This window comes from Charadrius vociferus, unplaced genomic scaffold, assembly GCF_000708025.1.
Source record: "Charadrius vociferus isolate BGI_N301 unplaced genomic scaffold, ASM70802v2 scaffold341, whole genome shotgun sequence".
NCBI classification, from domain to species: Eukaryota; Metazoa; Chordata; class Aves; order Charadriiformes; family Charadriidae; genus Charadrius; species Charadrius vociferus.
Genome location: NW_009646847.1, coordinates 3,671,555 through 3,695,727, shown reverse-complemented (window position 1 = coordinate 3,695,727; position 24,173 = coordinate 3,671,555). Strand labels below are relative to the sequence as shown.

General features: G+C 38.9%; 2 protein-coding genes across 2 annotated transcripts in view; one reads left to right on the top strand and one right to left on the bottom strand.

Moving 5' to 3' along the window:
- Positions 1-45: 45 nt before the first annotated feature.
- Positions 46-18,307, top strand: VPS35 (vacuolar protein sorting 35 homolog (S. cerevisiae)). The gene is made up of 16 exons (XM_009894064.1): positions 46-139; positions 871-967; positions 1,293-1,416; positions 2,903-3,085; positions 3,409-3,622; positions 4,398-4,481; positions 4,948-5,057; positions 8,140-8,236; positions 8,330-8,478; positions 9,003-9,210; positions 9,716-9,871; positions 12,612-12,734; positions 13,652-13,831; positions 15,026-15,265; positions 15,978-16,121; positions 17,408-18,307. Exons 1-16 carry the CDS (start codon positions 125-127, stop codon positions 17,585-17,587), a joined length of 2,304 nt encoding a protein of 767 aa, XP_009892366.1. The 5' UTR covers positions 46-124; the 3' UTR covers positions 17,588-18,307.
- A 2,549-nt stretch (positions 18,308-20,856) lies between these two features.
- Positions 20,857-24,173, bottom strand: part of LOC104294482 (histamine H3 receptor-like) — a 39,854-nt gene continuing 36,537 nt past the window's right edge. The window contains exons 3-4 of the mRNA XM_009894095.1: positions 24,101-24,173; positions 20,857-21,744 (exon numbers count right to left, since the gene is read on the bottom strand). Coding sequence (XP_009892397.1) covers positions 20,857-21,744; positions 24,101-24,173 — 961 coding nt within the window. The remainder of the gene's footprint in view (positions 21,745-24,100) is intronic.

Genomic DNA, 24,173 nt, shown 5'->3' with positions numbered 1-24,173 from the left:
CTTCATGAAAATAGTTGCAGTCTATTTTTTTTTCTTCCAGCCAACAACACAGCAATCTCCTCAGGATGAACAGGAAAAACTCCTGGATGAAGCCATTCAGGCTGTGAAGGTTCAGTCTTTCCAGATGAAGAGATGCTTGGTAAGAATGTGATTTTTAAAATGCAATGAAGCTTCTTGTCTGCTAGGAGTAAAACAGTAAATCAATACTCATTTCTTGTGATGTGAGGAAAGTTAACCCTTTATGCATCTTTCTGGCAGAGGCTTTGCAAATAAATGAGGTGGCTACTCAATGAGAGTGAGCCTTGAGTATTCTTTGAATGTGTCTTCCTGATTTTGATCCAGTATTTGACAAGATAAATGATAAAGGTACACCTTTATAATTTATGTGTTTGCATTTAAGTAAACCTAAAGTGAGAAAAAGCCTGCCATTTGACATGAGAAGGTTATTGCTTAAGTTCATTTTATATGGAACTGTATGATGAGAAGCTATTCTTCTTTATGTTCAACATAGTGTTGGCTTTTTACAGTCTGTGGTTCATGCCAAGAAAAGACTACATGTAAGGCCAATAATGAATTACCTGCTACATAGGATAAATTTTGTAGTGATGAATTGCGGACTAATGCATGATTTTTTCTGTGACTAGAAACCACCGTTGGCTAGGGTTGTGTGGAGATCTTTATCTGGAAATTGGGATGGGCAACGTAGTACAAGCTAGGTACTAAATCAATGGATTTAATTAGAATTACTGCTTTTGTCATGTTTGCTTAATCTTCGTATGCTTTTTTTAAAAAGCTAAAAGTGTAGCTTTCTAAAATAGTGCAGTTGCCTAGTATTACTTCTTACAGATTGTTCTCTTTCTGCCTCTAAAGGACAAAAACAAGCTCATGGATGCTCTGAAACATGCTTCCAACATGCTTGGTGAGCTGCGGACTTCTATGTTATCTCCAAAGAGCTATTATGAGCTCTGTATCCTTTGAAAAGGAAAAAACTGGTTGAAATGCTGAATTTGGAATGAAATGTTCGTCTGCTTTTTTTGGTACCATGGCATCTTTTTGGTCTCAAATATTTACTTGCACTTTTCTCCTCAGCATTTACTTATCTGGATCTATTGTACGAGAACATTGCCTTATTTGCTCAATGTGTATTTATCCCAATAGTGTTCTAGAAGTACTACCTACTTAGGCATGATTGTGTTTGGTACAGCACTTTTCCTTCTTGGTGTGAATGAGCAAATTACTATGTAAATCTGTGGTAGACGTTCTGGCTTAAAGTCCTTAACTAAGAGAAAAAGATATGGCAATTTCTGATGAGCTACACTACTTGGAAGTCTACCTGACAGATGAATTTGCCAAAGGAAGGAAGGTGGCAGACCTTTATGAGCTAGTACAGTATGCTGGAAATATTATTCCAAGACTGTAAGTGTATATATGTTAGTGTGTGGGTTTTTTGGTGTTATGTTTTTTTTTTAAACTGGTGAATAGTGGTCAGACTCTGGGTTCAGATAATGATTGACTCTGCATTCTTGCTTGATAGCGAGAATTCAGTTTGCAATGGTGAATAGTATTTCTGGATATCTTAAGAGTGGATCGCTATGAGACTTCTGAGATGTAGGCCGAGAGTGCAGCTGCAGAAGGTCATTTCTTCCTGCCAAAGTGTTGCTTATTATGACCAAGATGGAACTACTTTGATCTTGGAATAAAGTTGGCTTTTGGGTGAAGAGCTGGTCAGTGGAACATTAAGCAAGTACCGCATGCTGATCACTGAGATTGACTTACACAGTCATTAACTTTTTCCATTGGCTGTTAATGAACTTGTACCTGAGGATCTGCGTCTTAGATCCTCACATGTAGTAAATGCTTCATAAGCATCTGGCTCTTTGGAGAGTAAGAAGTGCGAGAGGGAAGCTGAAAATTTCTGTATCCTGGTTCTTAAAAGCTTTGTGTTTCTGAATATGTGGGGTTTTTTTTCCTCTGTGTTAGCATGCTAGAGATGATACTGGAAGGCTTATCTTTAAATATGTGACCATTGAGCTGGAGTAGGTCTAGCTACTCAGACTTAAGACTCAGATTTTGCTTGGTATTGCAGTTTTTAATTCCTGATCTTACTTTCAAGCCAGGAAGAGGCTTTGGAAACACCAGGCTGCATCCTCATCCAGTTTCTGGGGTTTGGCTAATAACTACCACAATGTCTTTACCCCTCTGCATAATCATTTGAGTTGTCTTCCTGCCTGCTTGATGTAGACTCTAGTCTCAGTCATCCCTGATAATGCTTCTGATGCTTTCTGTGCACATCCATGCATGAGACAGAGAAGCGTGCAGAGAGGGTTGAGGCCTCTAAGGTCACGGTTCTGAGCGTTATCTGTTTGTTCTGTTAAGCTGAAGGGGAGTCCAAGTATACTGGAGCACCAGTCCCATGCATCTTGCATATTTCTTCTACCTGTTGCTTAGTGTAGAGATGCTGAAGGAATGGGTACAGGCCTGGGGATTTCCAAAGAGCTTAACACCTGTCCTGCTAGACTACGATATGAAAGAGGCTTAGCTGCTTTACCGTAATAGATTACACATCTGTATGTGCCAGAGCTGTTTTCCAGCTTAGTGGAGTGCTGGAAGTATAGACAAGCTAGTCTGAGAGCATTCAGAACTTTATGCATGCTAAGCTCCTACACGTTCAATGCATAAAGCATTGTAAGGAGGTCAAGTGGCTGTTCAGATTTGCTGTGCTCTGTAGCAGAGGAGAATAGGAGTTGAAAGGTGACTAAATATCCAAAATTATGAGATCTGGATGATACTTTGTTGCTTTCTGTGCTCTGGTAATACTGCTAGGATGGAAGAAAGGAACTGTTGCCTTTAAGTGTGATATTGTTACTTTATGATTTATTGTTTGATTCTGTGCCTTTTGCAGGTATCTCCTGATAACAGTAGGTGTTGTCTATGTCAAGTCATTTCCGCAGTCCAGGAAAGATATTTTGAAAGACCTGGTGGAGATGTGCCGTGGAGTACAGCATCCTCTTAGAGGCCTCTTTCTTAGAAACTATCTCCTGCAGTGTACCAGGAATATCTTACCAGATGAAGGCGAGCAAGCAGAGTAAGAAAGATGGGCTATAACTTTAAGAAATGATTGTTTTTAACAGAACATACTGAAATTTTCTATATGACTTTCTTCAGGTTTGAGAGAAGTAGACATGGTAGAACTCCCATAGACTTGACAGGTGTTTTGTTCATTAAGAATTTCTTTTCAGAACTAAGGTTTCTCACAAGTGAGGAAACAAACCTTTCTTATGAACCCAGATATCCCACCACACACTTCCTCACCCTCCTACCTTCCTAAAAATTGGATGTTCACAAGTGCATGGAAGGATGAATACTTCTGACAAGTTTTTCTTGTTCCTAACCTGTTCTCAATTGCAGTGAAGAAACCACTGGAGACATCAGTGATTCGATGGATTTTGTGCTGCTGAACTTTGCTGAGATGAACAAACTTTGGGTGCGAATGCAACACCAGGGCCATAGTCGGGACAGAGAGAAAAGGGAGCGAGAAAGGCAGGAACTGAGAATCCTAGTAGGAACAAACCTGGTTCGCCTCAGTCAGTTGGAAGGTGTTAACGTGGAGCGATACAAGCAGGTGGGATGTCTGTCCATCCTTTCTGACTTCTGCTACTTTTTTCCAAATGAAACCAGTTTGGACTTTCAGATGAGCAGGTTGAAGTGTTACAGCTATTCTAAAAGTTCAGTAATCCTGGTGGTTCTAGAACTCTTCACCTGAGGAGAAGTTCTGAATGCTAATGAAGCTGTATAATGTGTTGTGGGACTGAGGACATGACTCATGCGTTTTTCCTATAAGCTTTTGTCTGTAATGTTTATAAGAAATTTTAAAACTTTCCTTCCTGATTCCCATTTTACTTATAGAATAATGAGTTGGTTTAAGGGATATGTACACATTCAGCATTCTGTAATAGACTTTACAAGTTAAATGAAGCTGCGCTTCCCAAAGCATTCAAGAGAACTGCTACTGCATGAAATGATAGTCAAGCAATTATATTATTTAGAAGTCTGTCTATTGTAAGTTCTACCATATAGCTGCTGAAAATGATTTTGAGTGGTACTGCTGAAACCCTGAGTAGTGGTATGTGCCAGTAAAGCTATTAGCACTGACTTAATAAATCAAAACTTACAGGTTGTATAATGTACAAAAAGGACAGATGTCTGAGAACAGTAGATTCTTTTCTCTGAAGGGTGGAACTGCTGAAAACTGGGCCTTTTCATCAGAAAGCCTTTATATAAAGAATGAGCTGAGAAATATTAGCAATACTGCTCTGTTTGGATTAAATGCATATGTGTGAATATAACCTTTGAAAGTAATTGTAAAACCACTGCAAGACTCTTTTTTTCTCTTCCAGATTGTTCTGCCTGGAATATTGGAGCAAGTTGTAAACTGTAGAGATGCTTTAGCTCAGGAGTACCTCATGGAGTGCATCATACAGGTGAGCTTGGTTAAATTCGATTGCAGTGATGGGACACAGGGACGCTTCCTCCTATACTTCTAGTCAGATTCAGGCTACTTTCACCTGTTCCTCATGAACTGGGAAACTTCATCACTGGGACTCTTAGATAGTGGTTTCTCCCATGTTATTTTTGACTGGATGGGCAAGAGTGAAGAGAAATCCATTTTGTTCTCCTGTTGCAGAAGCTTGTAAGTGTCTGAGCAGCATTGCCTGCAGTATGAATTGTAATAGATAGCTGGGCCCTCAAGTTACCCATTTGTCTTGTATTTCTTGCTTCATGCACTTACCCAGTCAAGGTCAGCTTGGGGAACCCTAAAGCATTCATAGACCAGACCGTATTTACTATGTGGCTGTCTGCTTTAGAATGACTCTGTTGCATTTTACTGCTGTGTAACAGTGGGCAAATTCAGTTTATAACTTGATGATTATTGATCTATAACTTCAGGTTTTCCCAGATGAATTTCACCTCCAAACCCTGAACCCATTTCTCAGAGCCTGTGCTGAACTGCACCAAAATGTGAATGTGAAAAATATAATTATTGCTTTAATTGACAGGTGAGTGACCAAGGGGGTGGAAATTGGCTCAGAATTTAAGTTTGTGTTGTGCACAAGCAGATGATAATTATTCTAGCATTTGAAAGCTTTCAATTTTTTTATATCAATTAACTTCACTATTTCTGTGTCTTTCTATCAGCTGTAATTAAGGTTGTGAAGAATATTATTTGTTTAGCTTCTGCTCTGTGGACTCTGCTTTTACAGCTTTTAATGAAACCTGCTTTAAGGACTGACTAAAACTTGTAAACAGAAAAGCCAGGAAACAACACATTTAATAGTGACCAATTTCATGTTTTTTGAACTAGTGGCAGCAGTTTCGGACAACCATATGCTTTGACAACCATATTGGTTATAGACAGCTCTTGAAAACTAGAAGATCCTAGCGGCTAATCATGTATCAAGGATACTTTACCTTGCAATTTTCATCAGAGAACATAACATATGCCTCTTCAGAAAAGAGCTAGTAGGAAATGGTACTACCACCTTAATTCTTAGTTTACCTCTAGCTTCCTGTCTGTTCTCCCAAAAGTGTGTTTTTCCTGTGGAGGTACTGCTTAAAGCTGCTTGCACTGAATTCAAATACAGGGGAGAAATTAGAACTGAAGTTTTGATTTGTATCCTGAAAGGAAACAACACAGATTATCAGTGAGTACCTGTACTTTCTTACTGCAAAAAGGAAGTGCGCTTACATGGCTTTTGAAACCTCAGAAAAGCCTTGTCCTTGCATTTGCACACAAACATTTAGATACCTGGTCTATGTACTGATATATGGACTTCAGTTACTATAGAGATCTTCAGTCCCACTGGCATTCAGCAATGAATAAGGTGGTTTGGCTCTATTTCTTTATCTTGTCTAATGCCTGGAGATGGAGCGTGTGTATTACGCATGACTGGTATAACTTAGGATCTTGCATTTTTTACTTAACAAATCTGCAGTTTGTTTTCTCCAGGTTACATTAGATCTTTTTGTTCAGGACTTAGGTCTTACTGGAGTATCTCTCAGCATTGTATATTTGTCAGGGAAGGAGCTCTGCCTTCATCCAGAGATTTTCACAGGAATTCATTGATTTCCTATAACATCCTGCCTTGGCTGAGATTTCTCATAATTCTGTTAGTTTCAAAAAACCCAACAAACACCAAGCAAAAAAAAAAAAAAAAAACCAACATAAAAAACCCCAAACCCCAAGAAGCATTGCTGTATGGCAATCTAATTTCTGAGACTGTCTGTCTTGAGACTATTTCAACAGAAGCCACAGGATCTTTTGCTAGGTTCTTACATTAATGTGTAGCAATGTAGTTCTTGCCAGAAGGCTTTCTTTCATGTAGCTTTTGCTGTCATATCTACTTAGAGCACTTAAACAGCTTTGTTATTACCTCCACAGTGAGTTTTCTAGTCTTACTGTTACAAACAGCAGTAAGCAACTGACTAGCAGTGAACTTGCTGCCCTCCTAGACTTACTGCTACTGTGGTTTGTTGGGCCACTAATACTCCACTAAAATTCCAGAGCCTTCTCATTCGGCCATAGGACAAGGGTAGAAAGGGGGCGGTGTGATGATTATCTTTGTAGTATGGCAACTTGTGCTTTTGACTGTAATGTTATTGCAAGTGTTGGAGAATGAGTGGAGCAGTTCTTGGAATCCACGCATGTAAGGAAGATCTTGCTTTTGTGTTTGGATTGGAGTTGTTAGGAGCAATTGTTATGCATTTCCATATTGTGTAGTCAAGACATGAATTTGTCCCATGCAGGTAGTGCCTGTTGCATTTTTCATCTTGATTTCAGCTGGCATGGGATAATTGAAACTGAACACCAGCAACTGCTGGGGAAGGTTGTAAAGCTTTAGCTCCTGTTCCCATGGGGCTTTCCTGTTAAAGGAATCTTTCTGCAAATAGTCTTGCTGCTTTGGGATCTTTCTTGACTTACTAAATCATTCATAGCTTTTAATTATGCTGCCATCTGTCTGCAACTTGATCATACTTTGTAGCGTGCTGGCCTTACCCTCTGAGCTGTTGCCAAGAAAAGCTGCCTTGTCCCTTTGAGAAAAGGCAGCAATTGTCCCGGGCTTTAGAAAGTCTGCTTGTTACCACCCTAATGAAATATAAGAGTAGTTCAGTGTTTGTTTTTCCTGGCAATGAAGTATTTTGGCACCTCAACCTTTTCTTACCTGCCTCTCTTCCAGACCTAAAGTTCCTTCAGAATCAAAGTATAGAAACCCTGTAAGAAATAACTTAAAAAAAAAAAAAAAAGCCAGGTTCCTTTGCCTAAATATTTTCATATGTCTTTCTCTAATTCACAATGGAATAATCCCTTAATGATTAGAAAGCAAAGATAACAATGCTGAGCTTTTTAAGCTGCAGCTTTGTTAAGGTGCTAGCCTTCCTATAGTGATCCTTATTATCTTGTATCTGATTTCTGCAGAAATGATGATTGGCGTGACTTTTCCTATTACAGACAGAAATAGCTCTACAACGTGTTTTGGATGCTTGCTGGATAGCAATCTCTCGCTTTGTTTTTCTTGTTGCGTGTTTGGTTTTTTTTTTCCCCCAGAAAGTATTTTTTTTCTACTTCAGATTTGCTTTGTGTTTTGCTCTTTGCGAACAGCTCAAGTCCCAAACATGTTGGTTTTAGTTTGGAGACAGAGCATAGTCAAGTCAGCATACTACTTCTGTGTTTTTGTCTGGAGACTTTTGCGGAGAACGCTACTGAATGTCTAACTTCAGTGATATCACGGAACAGATGCAGGATATTTGCTCTTCCATCAGCCCACTGTATACCTCTTTCTCTGCTGGAAAGAACGGAACATGTGCTGCTAGGTGAAGAACATGGATTATAAAATGCCCTTCTTGTTCTTTCTTCATCTTGCCATCTCTGTCAGCACTCTTTTGCAGGACTGTTATTTGTCAGGCTTAGTTGGTCTTAAGGCTTAAGTTGGTCTTAAGTTTTCCATTAATTTCCTTTTTGCTTGTAATAGAGCTTGCAAATACACTTAAAGGACATGCTTTTTCTGCCAGTATCTCTTTCTGGCCTGTGTCTGAAGAGTGGAAAAACTGTGCTGACCAAGCTGCTTTCCTTTGTGTTACCAGGTTAGCTTTATTTGCACATCGTGAAGATGGACCTGGTATCCCAGCAGATATCAAACTGTTTGACATCTTTTCGCAGCAGGTTGCTACTGTTATACAGGTATGCTGGGTATTCCTGCATACAGTTTTTGGGGTGTTTTATTGCAGTTATGTGAGGGGGTTTTTATCAACTCGGTGCTGTCTTAAATTTCAGTCTCGCCAGGACATGCCCTCAGAGGATGTGGTATCTTTGCAAGTTTCTCTGATTAACTTGGCTATGAAGTGCTACCCAGATCGCGTTGACTATGTTGATAAGGTGTTGGAGACAACCGTGGAAATATTCAATAAACTCAATCTGGAACAGTAAGTATATATCTCTTGCATTCTCTCTGGAGTGGCAGTTAATACTCTAAAATCTTGACCTCTACATTTCACCATGTTTGGCAAGATAGCAGAAACATGCTTTGGATATGTAACATTACTGCTTTTGGGCCAAGCTATAGAGAATCATGATAAACTACTGACTATCCAGGACTTGCTCAGCTCTGCATAAATCTCACTACGTGGTTGTACAGCTACACAATGTGTATGCCAAACTGTGTGTAGTCATTATCTGTTTGTTCCTTACAGCCCTCTAGAGTTCTCCTCTTGCTGACTCTGCAGCCACAGTATCTGCTTCTGCTATCAGCAACTTAAAATGTGCTGTTTCCATTGTACATCTTAAAGAGCAAGATGTGACTTGTTTTGATACTTTATTTCCTATCTCCCTAGCAGCAAGTTGCTTAGATGTTGTTGATTACATCAGGATTGGTATTGAGGCAGACTTTAAATCTGTCTATATGTGTGAACTATTGATTAATTGTGTTTTTGCATATATTTTCTTTTAGTATTGCAACAAGCAGTGCTGTTTCAAAGGAGCTGACTAGACTTTTGAAAATCCCTGTTGATACTTACAACAATATCCTGACAGTTCTGAAACTAAAACATTTCCACCCACTCTTTGAATACTTTGATTACGAGTCCAGGAAGAGCATGAGTTGTTACGTGCTTAGCAATGTATTGGACTATAACACAGAAATTGTGTCCCAAGAACAGGTATGACATAAGTTAACTTAAGTGGAAATTCTAGGTATCTAAACTACTGTTTGAAGACTTGGAAACGCATACTAAGTGACTTCATGCAGGGCATGCTTTTTTCCCCACCTGCATGCCCCCACTTCCCCATCTTATTAGCACAGGCTTTATCCCGCTTAATAATTCTTCCACCTGTGTTCTTATGTGTCTTGTCTTTGCACATTTTACCTAACCTTATCTTAAAGACTACTTCTGTTAGGTTTGAACAAAGACCCTGAATCCCCTTAAAACTAGGCCTGTTACCTAAAGAAGGCTGGATAGTATGTTTGGAATCTGAATTTCCCCTTTTGCTAAGAGGGACCCTTCTTCAGGGAGTAAGGGAAATATGTCCTAAAGCATCACCAACTAGCAGACTTTGCTGATGCTTTGTCAGCGCTATGAATGGCTGTAAAGGTGTTCCCAGTTGCTGTCAACTTATGCTTATAGACTACTCTGGTTTAAGCAGAGTTTATATTATCTTTAACAGGTTGATGCTATCATGAACTTGGTATCCACGCTGATCCAGGATCAACCCGATCAGCCTGCTGAAGATCCTGACCCGGAGGACTTTGCTGATGAGCAGAGCCTTGTGGGAAGATTTATTCATCTTTTGCGTTCAGATGACCCTGACCAACAGTATCTGGTATGACAATCGGTGCTTCTGAATGTTTGTGCTCTCTGAACTATCAGTTCTGGCATTATTAACTATACAAGGATTTAATGTAGCTGGGGCATCACTGCTCTGGCACTACAAACTCAGTACAAAACATTGTATGATACCTTTAAAGGCAGTGGGTTGTTTGGAAAAAGCAGACAAGGACTTAAAAGCATTTGTGTATTTAAACTTTTTTTCCCATGAGGTGGCAGTTTGGATGTAATGATATTAGTTTGTTGTAACTCTTAATTAACATTCTGTGACAACTTCATGTAACGATCTATATAAAAAGAGGCAAGCAAAATTTTGGAGCACCATGCCATTTGCATTCTCTTGGTATCAAAATATACAACAAAGCTCAGAAAATTCAGGTAATAGGTTTGGACTCAGGGATTTTAATTAGTCTAAGTATATGGTCTTCATCTGGCATGTAGAATACTGCTGGTTAGTGGTTACAAGTGTTCGTCCTCTCTGCCTAGTCCATTCTTAACAGCAGATTAGATATGGCCTTGAAACTTGCACATTGTGGTACTTGTAACAGTTTGAGTTCATCCATCAGAGTTTCATGTCTTTCTGGCTTTTGGTTTATTTCAAGCTTAAACGATCTCTCTATATTGAGAAGTGTGTGGTGGGGCAGAGGGACAGGGATGTTTCTACCTAGGGAAAATTCATTGGAGAAGCTGGCAGAAGATGTACTGAAGTTGGGTGCTGTTGCAGATTGCAGTAGCTGTAGTCGGAGCTCAGGCCTGAGTAGGGACTACTGTGAAGATACAGTTAGTGAGCACATGAAAAGTAATTGGCTGACACGGTTTTAAGCTCTTAAGTTGCAGCAGTATCATACCGTATAAACAGAATGGACCAACATAACCCAGTAGATGCTATGCATGACATTACTGACATTCATTTATCTTGGATTTAAAATATTGTATAAAAACGGCTTGCTTGAAATGTAGAGCTTTGCTGTAACTTTTGTAATGGGGAGAAGCATAGCTTTAAGGCTTGTACAAAGATTGGAGGCAGTCGTGTTTCAGGACCTGCTCTTCATTGACTGCGTTATTTCTGAATATTGCTGGAGGAAGGCAAGAAGGTCAGCCAGGTCCTCATTAATTTCAAGAACTGTATGGGTTAATTACAGCTAGCAAGTACCATATTCATATAGGAAAAGCCTGTTAATAGAGAGCAAAGCTTCCCTCAAAGGCATGCTGGCACTAAAGGAGCTGATGTATTGTTACCCCAAAAGACTTTGCATAGCTAGAGATCTTGAAGCTGTTTTTGCAAAGCTTCCGAGTACCAGGCTGTTCTCTTCTCATCTACCGATGCTTAGCTTTAATCAGAGTGGCCATCTTTAAATGCCATCATAGGACTTGTCAAATTACCTTTTGGATGGAATTCTGTAAGCTACGTGACACCTTTTGGCAAAAATGCTTAATAGCTTCTTGATGAACATCAAGAATGTTTGTATCGATTATTTTCTAGACTACAGGAACAGTAGGAAAAAATCTGACGCTGAGATTTTGACAGCTCTCTGACAGTATCTCGCTTATAATTATGCATTTTGTATGGAAGAGATCTGAAATGCAAATTTAACACCTTAGTGCATTACAAGCCAAAGTGGCTGATACAGGTTATAATGGGTGATGACAGATTTCTATTTATTCAATATGTTATTTACATGAATTCTAGATGTAATCTAAAAGTGTATGTAGGGTTAGATACAGTGAGCTTCACTTCTAGCACTTGTTCCAAAGTGGTAATGGGATGTAAACAAAAACCACTCTTTAACTCTGATCTCTAGTAGTAATTTTCTGAAACTTGTTTTCAGAAGCTTTAGTGTAAAATATGGCATGTCTGAGTTTTATCTCCTTTGAAAGGGAGGTTATTACAAACAACCAAGTTTAGCTTGCTCTTGCTTGGAACAGATTAATTTATTTTCTGATACCTGGAGTTCTTGTTATTCCTGAGAATTCTGGTTATAAGAATACATGACTAACTATATCAATAAATAGAAATAATCCCACAATAATGGGAAGGGGAGAAGCTAACAGTACAAGCAAGTAGAGCTACTTAGTCCTTTCCACAGATGTAGAACAAGGGTGACAGGCAGAAAATGATCACATTCATTTTGTGTTTGCAGCTTGTGCTCAAAGCTGAGAAAGACAATAAAAAAATGAAGCTGTCATTAATGAGAATAATGAAAAATCTGAAAATGGGGAAAAAAATGGCAAAAGCTGCAGATGTGGCTACCAGAATGTGGCACTATAGTCTTTCTCTTGGAGTAGAAGAAGCCTTATTGACTTATATGTTTAGTTTCATGAAGCTTGGTTTCTTTGTTTTACCTTACTGTAAGAAAGAAGTAACTTTTGTAGCTTCCATTGAGTCGAGAACGGAATGTGTCCGATGTCATTATTAAATGCAAGCTCAGGCAACTTTGGTCTCACTGCACAATCCAAAATGTATCTCCAGTTAATATAGTATGAGTGTTGCCTAACACTTATTAAGGAGCTGTAGGAAAAGCTTGGGCAGATAACACATAAAAACCTACAGATACAAGTTGCTTTACTTGAATTACATTTGTGCAGTATGTACTCCCCGCAAAGCACGGTAATTTATCTGATGCTAACACCATGTCTTTCTGATGCTCTTGTTCTATGGAGCGCAGATGAAGTTATCAATGCAAATAACGTACCTCTTTCGAGAATTCTCTAAGCTTACAGTGCTTCTATTTTAGATCCTAAACACTGCCCGGAAACACTTTGGTGCAGGTGGGAACCAACGTATTCGTTTTACGCTGCCACCGTTGGTTTTTGCTGCATACCAGCTTGCTTTTCGCTACAAAGAGAACTCCAAAGTGGTAAGTTGACCTCTAAGTTACTCTTGTATGCCTACAGTATGTTAAGATCGATACAGAATGCTAGGCACTTTTGCTCAAGGCAAATTTTTACTTGAGGTGTGAATGCTTTCTTATTTAAGGAGGATTTTTATCAATTCATATTAAATTACCTCAGCACTTGAGGAATGGTGAAGAAGAAATTGGCTAGTTGTGTTTATTCGTGAAGGTGATTGATTAAATGTTCTTTACATGGAGACCAGAGAACTACGATGCTGCAAATGACGGCATGAAACTGGCTTAAATCTGGATATTGAAATTCATCAACTTCTAAATCTGTACCTATGCTATTTTCATGTTTTTAAAAGCAAGTGCTTCTTTGCAGGTTAACTTATACATAACTGCAAAAGTGCACACTAAAACAATCACTGATCCATTTTGGCCCTTTAATGCTTTCTGGTTGAGAGATTTAGCTTAAATATGTATTTTTCCCTTACTGTGGGGGATCTGTTGTGGGGAAATGAGTTAAAATGCTGTTTGTTAAAACACTCTTCAAAATGAACGTTTTAAAATTCTCTTCCACTTCTCATTGATGCTACAGTGAGTGACTGAATAGAATTTTTCTCCACTGAACTGAGCAAAAGCCTAACTAGTTATCTTCTAAGCATAGCTGTGGTAACTGCAACTCAGTGTAGACTTCTGAGGAAGGTTTCTGTGAACTGGTAGGAAAAATGGGTCTGACCTTTCCGTAAATAGAACACTTTAAGACCCACTGAGGTCAAGACTGTACTGCTGGGGCACTCACTACTACTCAGTAAGTGGCTGGAGCAGCATGCAGAAGAAAACAGACTGGAGCACTTAACAGATCTTGTTACAATTTAGATTCTCTTTTCCTTACAGCAGTGATCTTGTTCAAGCTTTCATTTGTTTCACTTCTCTAGGATGACAAATGGGAAAAGAAGTGCCAGAAGATCTTCTCGTTTGCTCATCAGACCATCAGTGCCCTGATCAAAGCAGAACTGGCAGAGCTGCCTCTCCGGCTTTTCCTACAGGGAGCACTGGCTGCAGGAGAGATTGGCTTTGAGAATCATGAAACTGTGGCCTACGAATTCATGTCCCAGGTGTGTGTCCAACTGTTACAGTCACTGTCCTCTGCTACCTTAAATTTGGCTTGGCTAGGCTTCTTGAACATCGAACCATCCAGTGTGATTAAAACATCTAAAACAATTGACAGCTAATGCTACTAGGGAGGAACTCCTTATCCTCATTCTTGCTTCCCAGGCTGCTGTGGAATTAAGCTCCATTGCTGCTGATTTGAATACTCAATCTGACAACATGTGGTATGTTGCAATGCTGCCTCCTACGTGTATAGTTGGTTCACTGGAGGAGTGTAGCTTTCTCAACAAGAAATGTTCTTTCACTGCTTCCAAGACTGTCTCCCAGCTCCTGTTATCTAGCCAGTATTGCCCTGACCGTGAGCACTCTTCAAAAGGTCTTTAAAATTTGCAGTGTTCACAACTGCCATGCTGGGATTAGCTAATTAAAATCCTTGTATTGAAACCTATTATAAACTGCTCTGAAAATCCACTTAAACCTGTAACTTTGTCTTAAGCCTTACTTGTTGCAAAAACCTTCCCATTCTCCTCATCAGATAAAGAACCAATGTATTTGTTATCCACATCGCAAGCTTTGTCCTAATCTTTCCTCTAATAATGGTAGTAATGCATGTTCCTAAACAGAGTTGCTGATAACCTTGGCTGTTCCTCACTGTATCAGTTGTCATTATAGCACAATTCTGAAGATGAGAGCAGCATGACAATTGCGTACCTTCAATTAGAGATATGATTCAAGATTTTGTCTTGTGTTCTCTCAAGCCGCTTCACCCACCTAGCAGCAGTGCAAATGCTTTTCTTACCTGCTGTGTGGCCTACTGACCTACCACTCAACTTCTGTTCTGCTGGTTTTGTGTGTTTCAAAGAACCAAATCCTCTTCGGGGACTATTTCTGCTATTGAAGTTCCTTATTTGAACAGATGCTTGAAATGAGGAAAAACTCAATCTTCAGATTATATGTAGGATCATACTTGTTTACTATGACCACTTAAGGCAGAAGCATTTCTTTCAAGACTTACTTCCAGTCTGTGGATTTAACTTGATTTTGACACTCTCAGTGAATGATCTCTGTTCCTGCCTGAAGTTCTTTTACAATTGTGAAACTGTATACTTTCCTGCCATGTCACTAGCAGCTGTGATTTGTGGTTTTTTTTCTGATGTGTTCTAAAGCAGTGATTGAGTCTTGCGTTCTCCCTTGACTAGGCCTTCTCTCTATATGAAGATGAAATCAGTGATTCAAAAGCACAGCTGGCTGCAATCACCTTGATAATTGGGACATTTGAGAGGATGAAGTGCTTCAGTGAGGAGAACCATGAACCTTTGAGGACTCAGTGTGCTCTGGCAGCCTCTAAGCTCCTTAAGAAGCCAGACCAATGCCGGGCTGTGAGCACTTGTGCCCATCTGTTTTGGTCTGGCCGAAATACTGACAAGAATGGAGAGGAGGTAAGAATAAAGCAGCAGCGGTGTAACATATCCTGCTTCAGTAACATAGTTCTCCCTTTCTTCTGAAGGCAATTACTTCTAAAGTGAATATATCACTTAGTGATGTAGATATGGTTGGAATGTGTTCTAATGTATGAACCTTCTAAATCTCACTGCAGTGTAAGCTGCATAAATACAAAAGTTGAGAAAACTCAAATTTAAGGTGGTAGTACCATGCAAGCTTTTGACTATCAACTAGTTTAAGACTGGCTCTCAGAGTAAACTTGGCATTTTACATGTGTTTATTATAGTAGCTGTGTTTGCACACTAACTACTAAACTTCAAATTAAAGATATAAGTTGTTCAAGTTAAAGGTGGAAAAAAATTGTGTTCTTTAAGGCTTGTCGTATAAGCTGTTGTAATTATAAAGAACAATGTTTGAAATCTGTTTCTCAAAATATGCATTAATGTACATATTATAAAACTGACCTCATCGATCTCATAATTGAAGGCTTTCAACAACTCTTCATGTTATTGCCTCATTTAACAGAAAACTTAATAAAACTGGTAGCAGTGAAAGCATTCAGTGACAGCTTATTCTGCACAGTTTGTGTAGTTTTGTGTTTCTGTGGTAGACCACCAGGTAATGCCACATATGTGGCAAGGGAAGATGTACTGGAGCTCCCTAAGGTTCTTTTATTTCTTACAACTTTTGGGGGTTTTGTCATTCTAGCTTCATGGAGGAAAAAGAGTGATGGAATGCCTAAAGAAGGCTCTGAAGATAGCAAATCAGTGCATGGACCCTTCTCTGCAAGTCCAACTTTTCATAGAAATTCTGAATAGATATATCTATTTTTACGAAAAGGAAAATGAGGCGGTGAGTGGAAATGGATTCTCTCTATCGCATCTTTTTAAAGAACGTTTCTTTAAGCTCTTCACTCACGCTTGTACCCCAAATCATGTCTCTTCGACTTGTTCTGTAGCCTCTCATGAGAGGCACAAGTTCTGGTAATAACAACAGAGTTGGCGATTCTTGATATGCTAGGAAAATTGTAGATAAAACTTCGTTCTTCTTACATGGGGAAAACATCAAACACTTGCAGTTTAGTTATGAACTTAAATATTGTGAGAGTTGGATAGCTGAAATATTTGTTAGATCAAAACTTACTAGGACTTTGAGAAAGTAGTAAGATTCTAACTTTAGAGGTACCTAACTTAATATGTACATAAGGGAAAGAAAATTCTTACATCTGTTCAAGGTCACTGCTGAGTGTGCCACAAATGGTTGGCATAAGCTTTAATTTCAAGAAGTAGACATGACATGTACCAGCGTAATTTCTGCATCTGAAATCTGACCTAGCAGTTACCTCATCCATTTTCTGTTAGTAGATAACTGGTAAAATTTATCCAGTTTGAAAAAGCTGCTTGGTCAAGTAGAGAGATGCATCCCATCTGATGTCATCATTTGATCAAGAGCAGATCTTAATGAATACCCTGTAGTGTTGAGAGAATGTCTAAAGACATTTTAGGGATGTGCTGACTTTCCAGCAACTGAACTGGTTTCCCACTAACAGTAGTGCTCTAGTGTAGCAGATGCTGTATCTAATGGAATGACAATAAAACTTTGAATTTCAAGCACTTCGCAGATCTCAGAATAGTCTTGATACAGCGGTGGTCTGCAGTGCATTTTGTGCTGTGGTGTTCTGTGTAGTCCTGGACTCTGCAGCATAGGCAGCTGTACTTTCCTAGGTAACAACTTGATTACCAAGAATAACTTCAGATCTGATATTGCTGTCCTGACTCACTGCTACAAGAAACAGATTATGTTAGAGTGCATAGACAATCTGATTATGTGCTTTATTTGTTTAAAGCTTTTTAAATTTGTATTGAATAAACTGGAGAGAAATGCTTTGGTAAAAGTTACAAAGCTATCAGGTTAATGACTTCAGAAGTTCTTCACATTGTTGTGTGAAGAACTCTGAAATCAGAATAGTCCTACAAGAAGCAAGGGAAGGCAGTCTCCAACAGCTCATCTGCGTACAGTCTTACCAATATTTGAGAACTGTCCAAATATCAATCATTTACAGACAAGGCTGTTAAAACTAATGTCTGTGCATTTATACAGAGCTCTTGTTGATGACTTCTGTTTATGTTCTCCTGTAGGTGACAATTCAGGTTTTGAATCAGCTCATACAGAAGATAAGAGAAGATCTCCCAAACCTTGAGTCTACTGAAGAAACAGAACAAATTAACAAACACTTTCACAACACACTGGAACACTTGCGTCTGAGGAGGGAATCGCCAGAATCTGAGGGGCCAATTTATGAAGGTCTTGTTCTTTAGGAAGATAGACACTGTACTTACTACTTTTCATTTACATACCGTATGTTTTTTTTAAGATAGATTCATAGGTTGTGCCTTTCAGAAATGTCAAGTTAACATTCATGTGTTCAGTCTGGCACTTCAAACACTTGTGTTGAATACTCTAACAAATTTCAAAGGTTGGACCAGCAACTACAGGTTTCATCAGTTAGCATGGCTGAAAACTTTCTTTGAAACCCATGTGACATGGTAGGGCTCTTCTGGTTCTGATTTCTCTTCTGTCTGTTCACTGTTGCTTCTGTAGCACTAGAGTTCTAAACTGGCAGCGAGTGTCATCTCAAACTGTGTCTGATCCGTACAGAGCATCAGATTTTTGGGATTATTGTATGTCAGATTCTGCTTGTGCTTTTCTTTTAATGCCAGTTAAGACTAAGCGTAATATTTTTCCCTAAAAACTAGAATATATTAATGCATGTTTGGAGAGTTTTAAAGTACCATGTTCAAAAACAGAAGTTATATTTTGCATATTAAGGCTCTGTGACATTCAGTGAGGGCCAGTACTGTGCACAGGGCATATTTATCAAGATAATTTTGTTCCAAATAGTATAAAAATAGAGAAATTGCAATCTATATAGATATGTATAACCTTCATTACTGTAAATTTAGGGGAAAATGCATTACACAAGTTTATTCAGTATCATGATTTTGCACCAGTGAAACAATAAAGTTGCTATTAACACCTGTTGTTTCATGTCTCTTCAGAGCCCATGTTGAACCCAATGTTGAACCTTCTGATAAAACCAAAAGAAACTTCTGTTTTGTAGAGACAAAACAATCAAGGTATAGTTAACCTGGACAAGCTGGGAGGCTGCTAGCATTTTTAATGTAGAAGTTTATCGTTCAAAACCAGTATTTTTACAAATGCTGCTGAGACAATGTATGTTCACATTTCAGAATGCTTTTATGACATATCTTGAGAGAGCAGCGGAGAATCCTACTGGATTCTAGGTCTGTGCTAGAGACATGAGTGGCAATTAAATGACAAAGCTGTAGGAAATTGAGCAGTGAAGCAATTGTCAGTGGCAACTCCTGTGAAGACTGGTCTAGTCTGTAGGTTAATGCCAGTTGCTGAAAGCTTTGAAATGTCTGTTTTACCTTAACTGAATGTAACATTCTAAAGCTAACTGACTGAACTTCTTACTCCTTGAGTTGACCGCTGTTGTGAAAATTGTCCTGGCTTGACTGGATAGTGAATGAGACCTTGGTGGGAATGTCTAATAACTTAGTGCTACCTGTTTTCTGAAAAAGGCAAATATGATCTTAGGAAACATAATTATGGAGTAGACAACAATTAGATCATTGATCTACTGATGTAGAAGACTGGCTCTGAGGGGAGGAATGGGGGGAGAATCTAATGGCTCTACTTGCCTAGTGGTATAATTAATGCTATTCAAAAATCGTAATGTTGCTCTGTATCTGTTGATGCTCTTCCTCTTGAGAGAACTGTTAAGCTGATTGTTTTGTTGTAAAACATCCATAGTAGAACATGATGATCGTGTTCATGTAGATACATTCATATAGTAGAGATACGCACTCCTAGTTTATAGTATTTGCTAACCGTGTTTGTTTAATGCTCAAGGTCAGTCCTTGTAACTTAAGAATTGTCTTTGAATAATGGTTTTGCGGTTTCAACTGCAGTTACCTAAATGTTGTAGGCTAGTGCTGTTTTCCATGTGCCACTTCTAAGGCTACAAAGTTATGACTCTTCCACAGTTCTTAATTACTTTTATTCAAATTTTACAAAGTAAATTATTTCAAAATATGGTCTGTAAACTTTAAGATCAACTGTACTAACATGCATTTTGGCTGTGGTAATGTACAATTACAGCTGTTCAATAGCTATCACTTGTCAGCAAAGGAAAATGTTAAGCTACATAAAAATGCTTATGACAGTGGAAACAAATTTTATCACTAGTGATGTTCAAATTGATACCTCTTGTGGGACAAATCTAGTCAAAACTTAGGATCTAGCTGTGTGAGCTTCTCTTGTGGCAGAGGCAGAGTCACAGAAACAGTGTGTCGGTGTTCTCATTCTTGTTTTTCACATCCATGATCAATAGCAAGGTTGTAAATTTTAACATACTTTTTTGACTCATGCTATTCATGATGCGTGATTTAAATCTCTAAATGCTTCAAATAATACTTTTTTTTTTTTGGACCATTGATGACTTGATGGATGGATAGATCCAGTAGGGTAGGAGAAAACAACTTTTTTTTTTTTGCCTTTGAGAACTAGCCAGAACTAGTAAGAGTCTAACTGGAAATGTTTAAAACAAATTACTCCAAGGGAAGTTTTACCTGAAGCTCTGTCTATAGCAAGATCTGTCTGCCATAGATCTCAGACTAATCATGCTTACTCTTGTACTTATAGCAAAAGATAGAAGAGTAATATCTGTCAGTCCTGTAAGGAGTAGAAGTTTGACTTGAGTGAATTCCTGCCCATGCAGGATCCTCGCAGGGGACAGGAAGTCAGAGCTGGGGGAGGAAATTCATAGTGAAACTCTTCCAGTGTCTAAACTCCCAATTCTCGTATCTCCCATCACAAAGCTCAAAACCCATTTATGTTCCTGTCCCTGAACCTTAGTTCTACTAAAAATTCTACTCTCCTATTTCTTAATCACCTTTTCCACTTAAATCGGTGCTCCCTTACCTATTACCATTGACCAGATTTTCTGGTCACCTGACTGTTCTGGTGCCTCTTGTCCTATGCTTTTTCCTGGATGCCAGTTTTTAGGTTGGTTTTGCATTGGTTATGATCTTGTCTGGCTTGCCACTAAGGGAGGAAAAAAGCGTATTACACTTAACAGCTGAGACCTTTGGCATCTTAGAGTGGGATTGGGGGTAAAATATAACAGGTCCAAGATTAACAATGTATGAAATGCCTTACCAGCAATACTTGCAGTTATTAAAAGTGAGAGAGCCTAAACTCTAATTATTCCCTTTTCAGCACTTTGTTAGTGCACCATTACCAGAAAATACACTGCTGGCATCATTTCTCAGAGAGCTTCGAAAAATTACCTTTCTTTTCATTGCTGTGATTATTCCAGCTACATGGATGGCTGTGTTTCTATGCATTCATAAATATCTACACTTGTACCTCCTTATCAGTATTCCATAAACTACCCAGTGCACATTGCATTTAATACTTGCATGTGAATATTAGCCAGTTTATGCTCCCATTGAAAGCAAGGTGTACTAATTGTCAGCCTTCACACTTTTTTTTTTTTTTTTCACATAAAGATATGAGGATGAATTTTGGCTTTTCCTGGGCACAGGAGTTTTATAAAGGCTTTCCTAAAGCTTATGTGACACAGTGGATATAGGACAGGGTTAATGGCTGAATTCACCCACAGAAGCCAAAATGAAGTCTCATAAAGTGAATACTGCACACAGCGCCCATGGCAAGCTGCTCTGATGATCATCAAAAGTGTATATGGAGCCCAACACAAACCAAACACACAGACAATAATTGCTAAAGACTTTGCTACTCTTTTATCCCGCGAAAGTCTAAATCTATTTGCCATAGTGTTAGCAATGTCCACTCTGCTGGTGGTGTTGCATACGCTTTCTGTAGTTTTGTAGAAACAATTCCTATGAGGCTTGGTCCCGACTTCTACCTGAAGTGGTGGAAGGTCTTGATTGACATTCAGATTTAATGACTGATTGTCAAGCTTATGTAGGCTGAGCCTTGAAGCCCTTTTTGGGGGCGAAAGGCTGCTTGCTCGCTTCTTCTCATGTTTGTGTCTGTTAGCAGGTTTTACAAAAAATATAGTGTGTTCCCTTTTTTTCCCCTGGAAACTCATTTCACAGTCCTCTTGACCAGGTAATAGGTTTTCATTTCTGAGCGATGTGCGTTTCCTGATGTTGAGGTAAATGCTTAAGTTAAAGTATGTAACAGTGATGAAAGGTGTAAAGAATTCAATAGTAGAGGCAATCATTAGGAAATACCAGTTGTAGAAGAATTCTGCATGACATTCTCCTTCAGGGAGGATGCTCTTTTGAGCAATGTACTCCCAACTGAGAATGGCTGGACCATAGAGAAGAAAAGCAGCAATCCATACAGTGATCATCTTCAGTATTGCATTTCTGGTCATCCCTTTCTGAGCCCTGTAACTGACCTGAGAGAGAGAAAAGTTAAGTCACATACATTACTAGTATCTCACACAGTTACGTGGCTACCTTGGAATATGGTGCTCAGTCACTTGTGAGTGTTGATAATATATTGGTTTAGGGAAGAGGGTTATACCAAGCTTACTGGTACCACAGAAGAGCTATTTCTGAAATACCATTCCAACAAACATTATTAAGGTGACTGGATATTTTCTGAGAACATGCATTGGATCTTAAAAGCTAGAAAACCAAGGCTTTTCCAAAGCAATTAACCACTGCTATTCCTAGAATTGGTTGTCACCAGTTGATTACATACTCAATTGCATTAGCTGTCACACCACTTTACAGAATGTCTAAAAACACAGCCCTTCAAAACTCACTTACTTAGAATTTTTACATCATTCAATTTAAAATACATAAAAGGATCTGAATTTACAGAACACCCATGCAAGCTCTTTTCTTTCTGCTTTGTAGAGAGAGCCTTTTTTTAATGTGAAAATCACACCAAAAAAAAAAGTATAGCAGCTTTTACTTCTGTTTGATGTCCTTAATGTCATTCTTTTATGAAGTACTTGCAGAACTCTTATCTGCAATTAAGATGTATAGATTGAGTGTTGTGGTCTGCAAAGTGCTTTACAGGAAGAGTAACTAATTTCCCTTATTTAGAAAATAGAGAATCTAAGGTGCAAAAAAAATAGTATGTATGTCAGTAATACTGAGTCAGTAAACCACATCAGCAGTAGAATTCAGTAGAATCTTAAAATCAAGATGTTCTGCTTATCAATATTCTGATTCCCTGGTGTACTGGACAATGTTCATATAGTGAACTGGAATTCAGTCTTAACATCTCTACAGTGGCTACACAGTGTTTTCAAATATGAAGTCCTCAAGCTTGAATTCTGTAGAGGATTCACGTTTACTGCCCAACTGTGGACCTGGATCTCCAGAGCCAATGCTGTTCTGGCAGAATACCAAACACAGCTGAGGAGTTGTGAGTTTGTCTGAATCTGGTCTGATTTTGCAATCCTTGGTAAAGCTACTAATGATTTCAGGAGCAGTTTTGTAGGATGATTACCATTTTCATTGAGGTAGAGAATAATTTAGAACTTCATCTATTCCTCTTCATATGTTCTTATACTGCCCTAACCCAACAGGCAGCTTCTGTACTTTTGCTTGGGGAGGGATTTTTATATGGAGGATTAATGTGAAGTATTTTGAAGTGACTGATTTTTTTTTTTTCCATTTATTATGACTGGTTTCCCTTTCTGTTTCTGAAACCACCCAGTCTATATATTTATACTATGTGTATAGTCATGAGCGTTTGGTTTATGAAAGCAAAATTCATGGCTAATTCAGAACCTAGAAAATAAAGGAATTGTAAGTGTTGACTGTTTAAGAATTAATCTGTTCATTTCTCCCTCTTGAAAAAGAAGGTGGTAAAACACTAAGTTGCATATAAACTGTTCAAATGATCTTGCAGATTGTTTATCCTGTTTGCTTAAAAAAATATCATTGTCTCTTAGTGTGATTTAGAATAAGCAATGAAGCTAAATTAATGTTTTAAGGAAATGTGGGTGGAACAGGGGCCTGAAGAATAACCAAGAAGTATGTGTAGAAGAGTGAAACCTATTCACGGGTAAAACGTATTATTTTGGCACCATCCAAAATACTTCAAGGCTGTACAATGTAGGTGAAAATGAAGTTAGCTTTTGAATTTTGGAAAGTCTAGTCTAATCTTGTGATAGCCAAGGTGCTGCGTGACCAAGGGAAGGGTCTAGCTATTTCTGTGGCTGTTATGTGGAAATAACATCTTTCAAAGGATGCAAATGCTAACTTATACTCTGCCACTTTTGAACCATACACAGATGTATACATCTAATTGTCCCTGAAAGCTTGGTACCCATTGCAAGAGGCTCTGTCTTTGCCTTGTGCTGCAGCTGGGAGGCAGCTAGGCTGGCTTGGGCTATCCTTTGTCAACAGGTGCACTGCCATGTTCCGAGGGAGATGGTCTGCTTCAGCTGGGTAATACTTTTAAAGTATTATCCAAGGTGTAGCAGGGGAGAAAATAAGTACACCTTGTTCTCTCTGCCCTTCTTGCTGGAACAGCAGCATATACAAACTGTGCCTGTTTATAAAACAGAGTACCTCTTCCAGTGTAATAGTAACAAGCAAATCCTCTTTCTGCCAAAGCTGATTGCTGACAGAAATATTTCCAGGACTGAGGGGAACTGCCTCGCTCCCCCGCTGTCTGGTGGTGGTTGAGTGAGATGGAGTGACCAGGTGCCCTAAGCCAGCCACCCTGCTGGAAAGGGCAGCCTTGGATCCCCTGCAGCCCCCCTTCACGACCTCTTGCCCAGCCCTTACCGCTTTGGTGACAGAGATGAACCTGTCGAAGCTGATAAGGACGATGTTGAAGACTGAGGCGGTGCACACCAGG

Coding starts and splice junctions, on each gene's coding strand:
- VPS35 (XM_009894064.1), top strand. Junction 1,417..2,902: donor GGAAATATTATTCCAAGACT/GTAAGTGTATAT, acceptor TGCCTTTTGCAG/GTATCTCCTGATAACAGTAG. Junction 15,266..15,977: donor CTGACAAGAATGGAGAGGAG/GTAAGAATAAAG, acceptor TTGTCATTCTAG/CTTCATGGAGGAAAAAGAGT.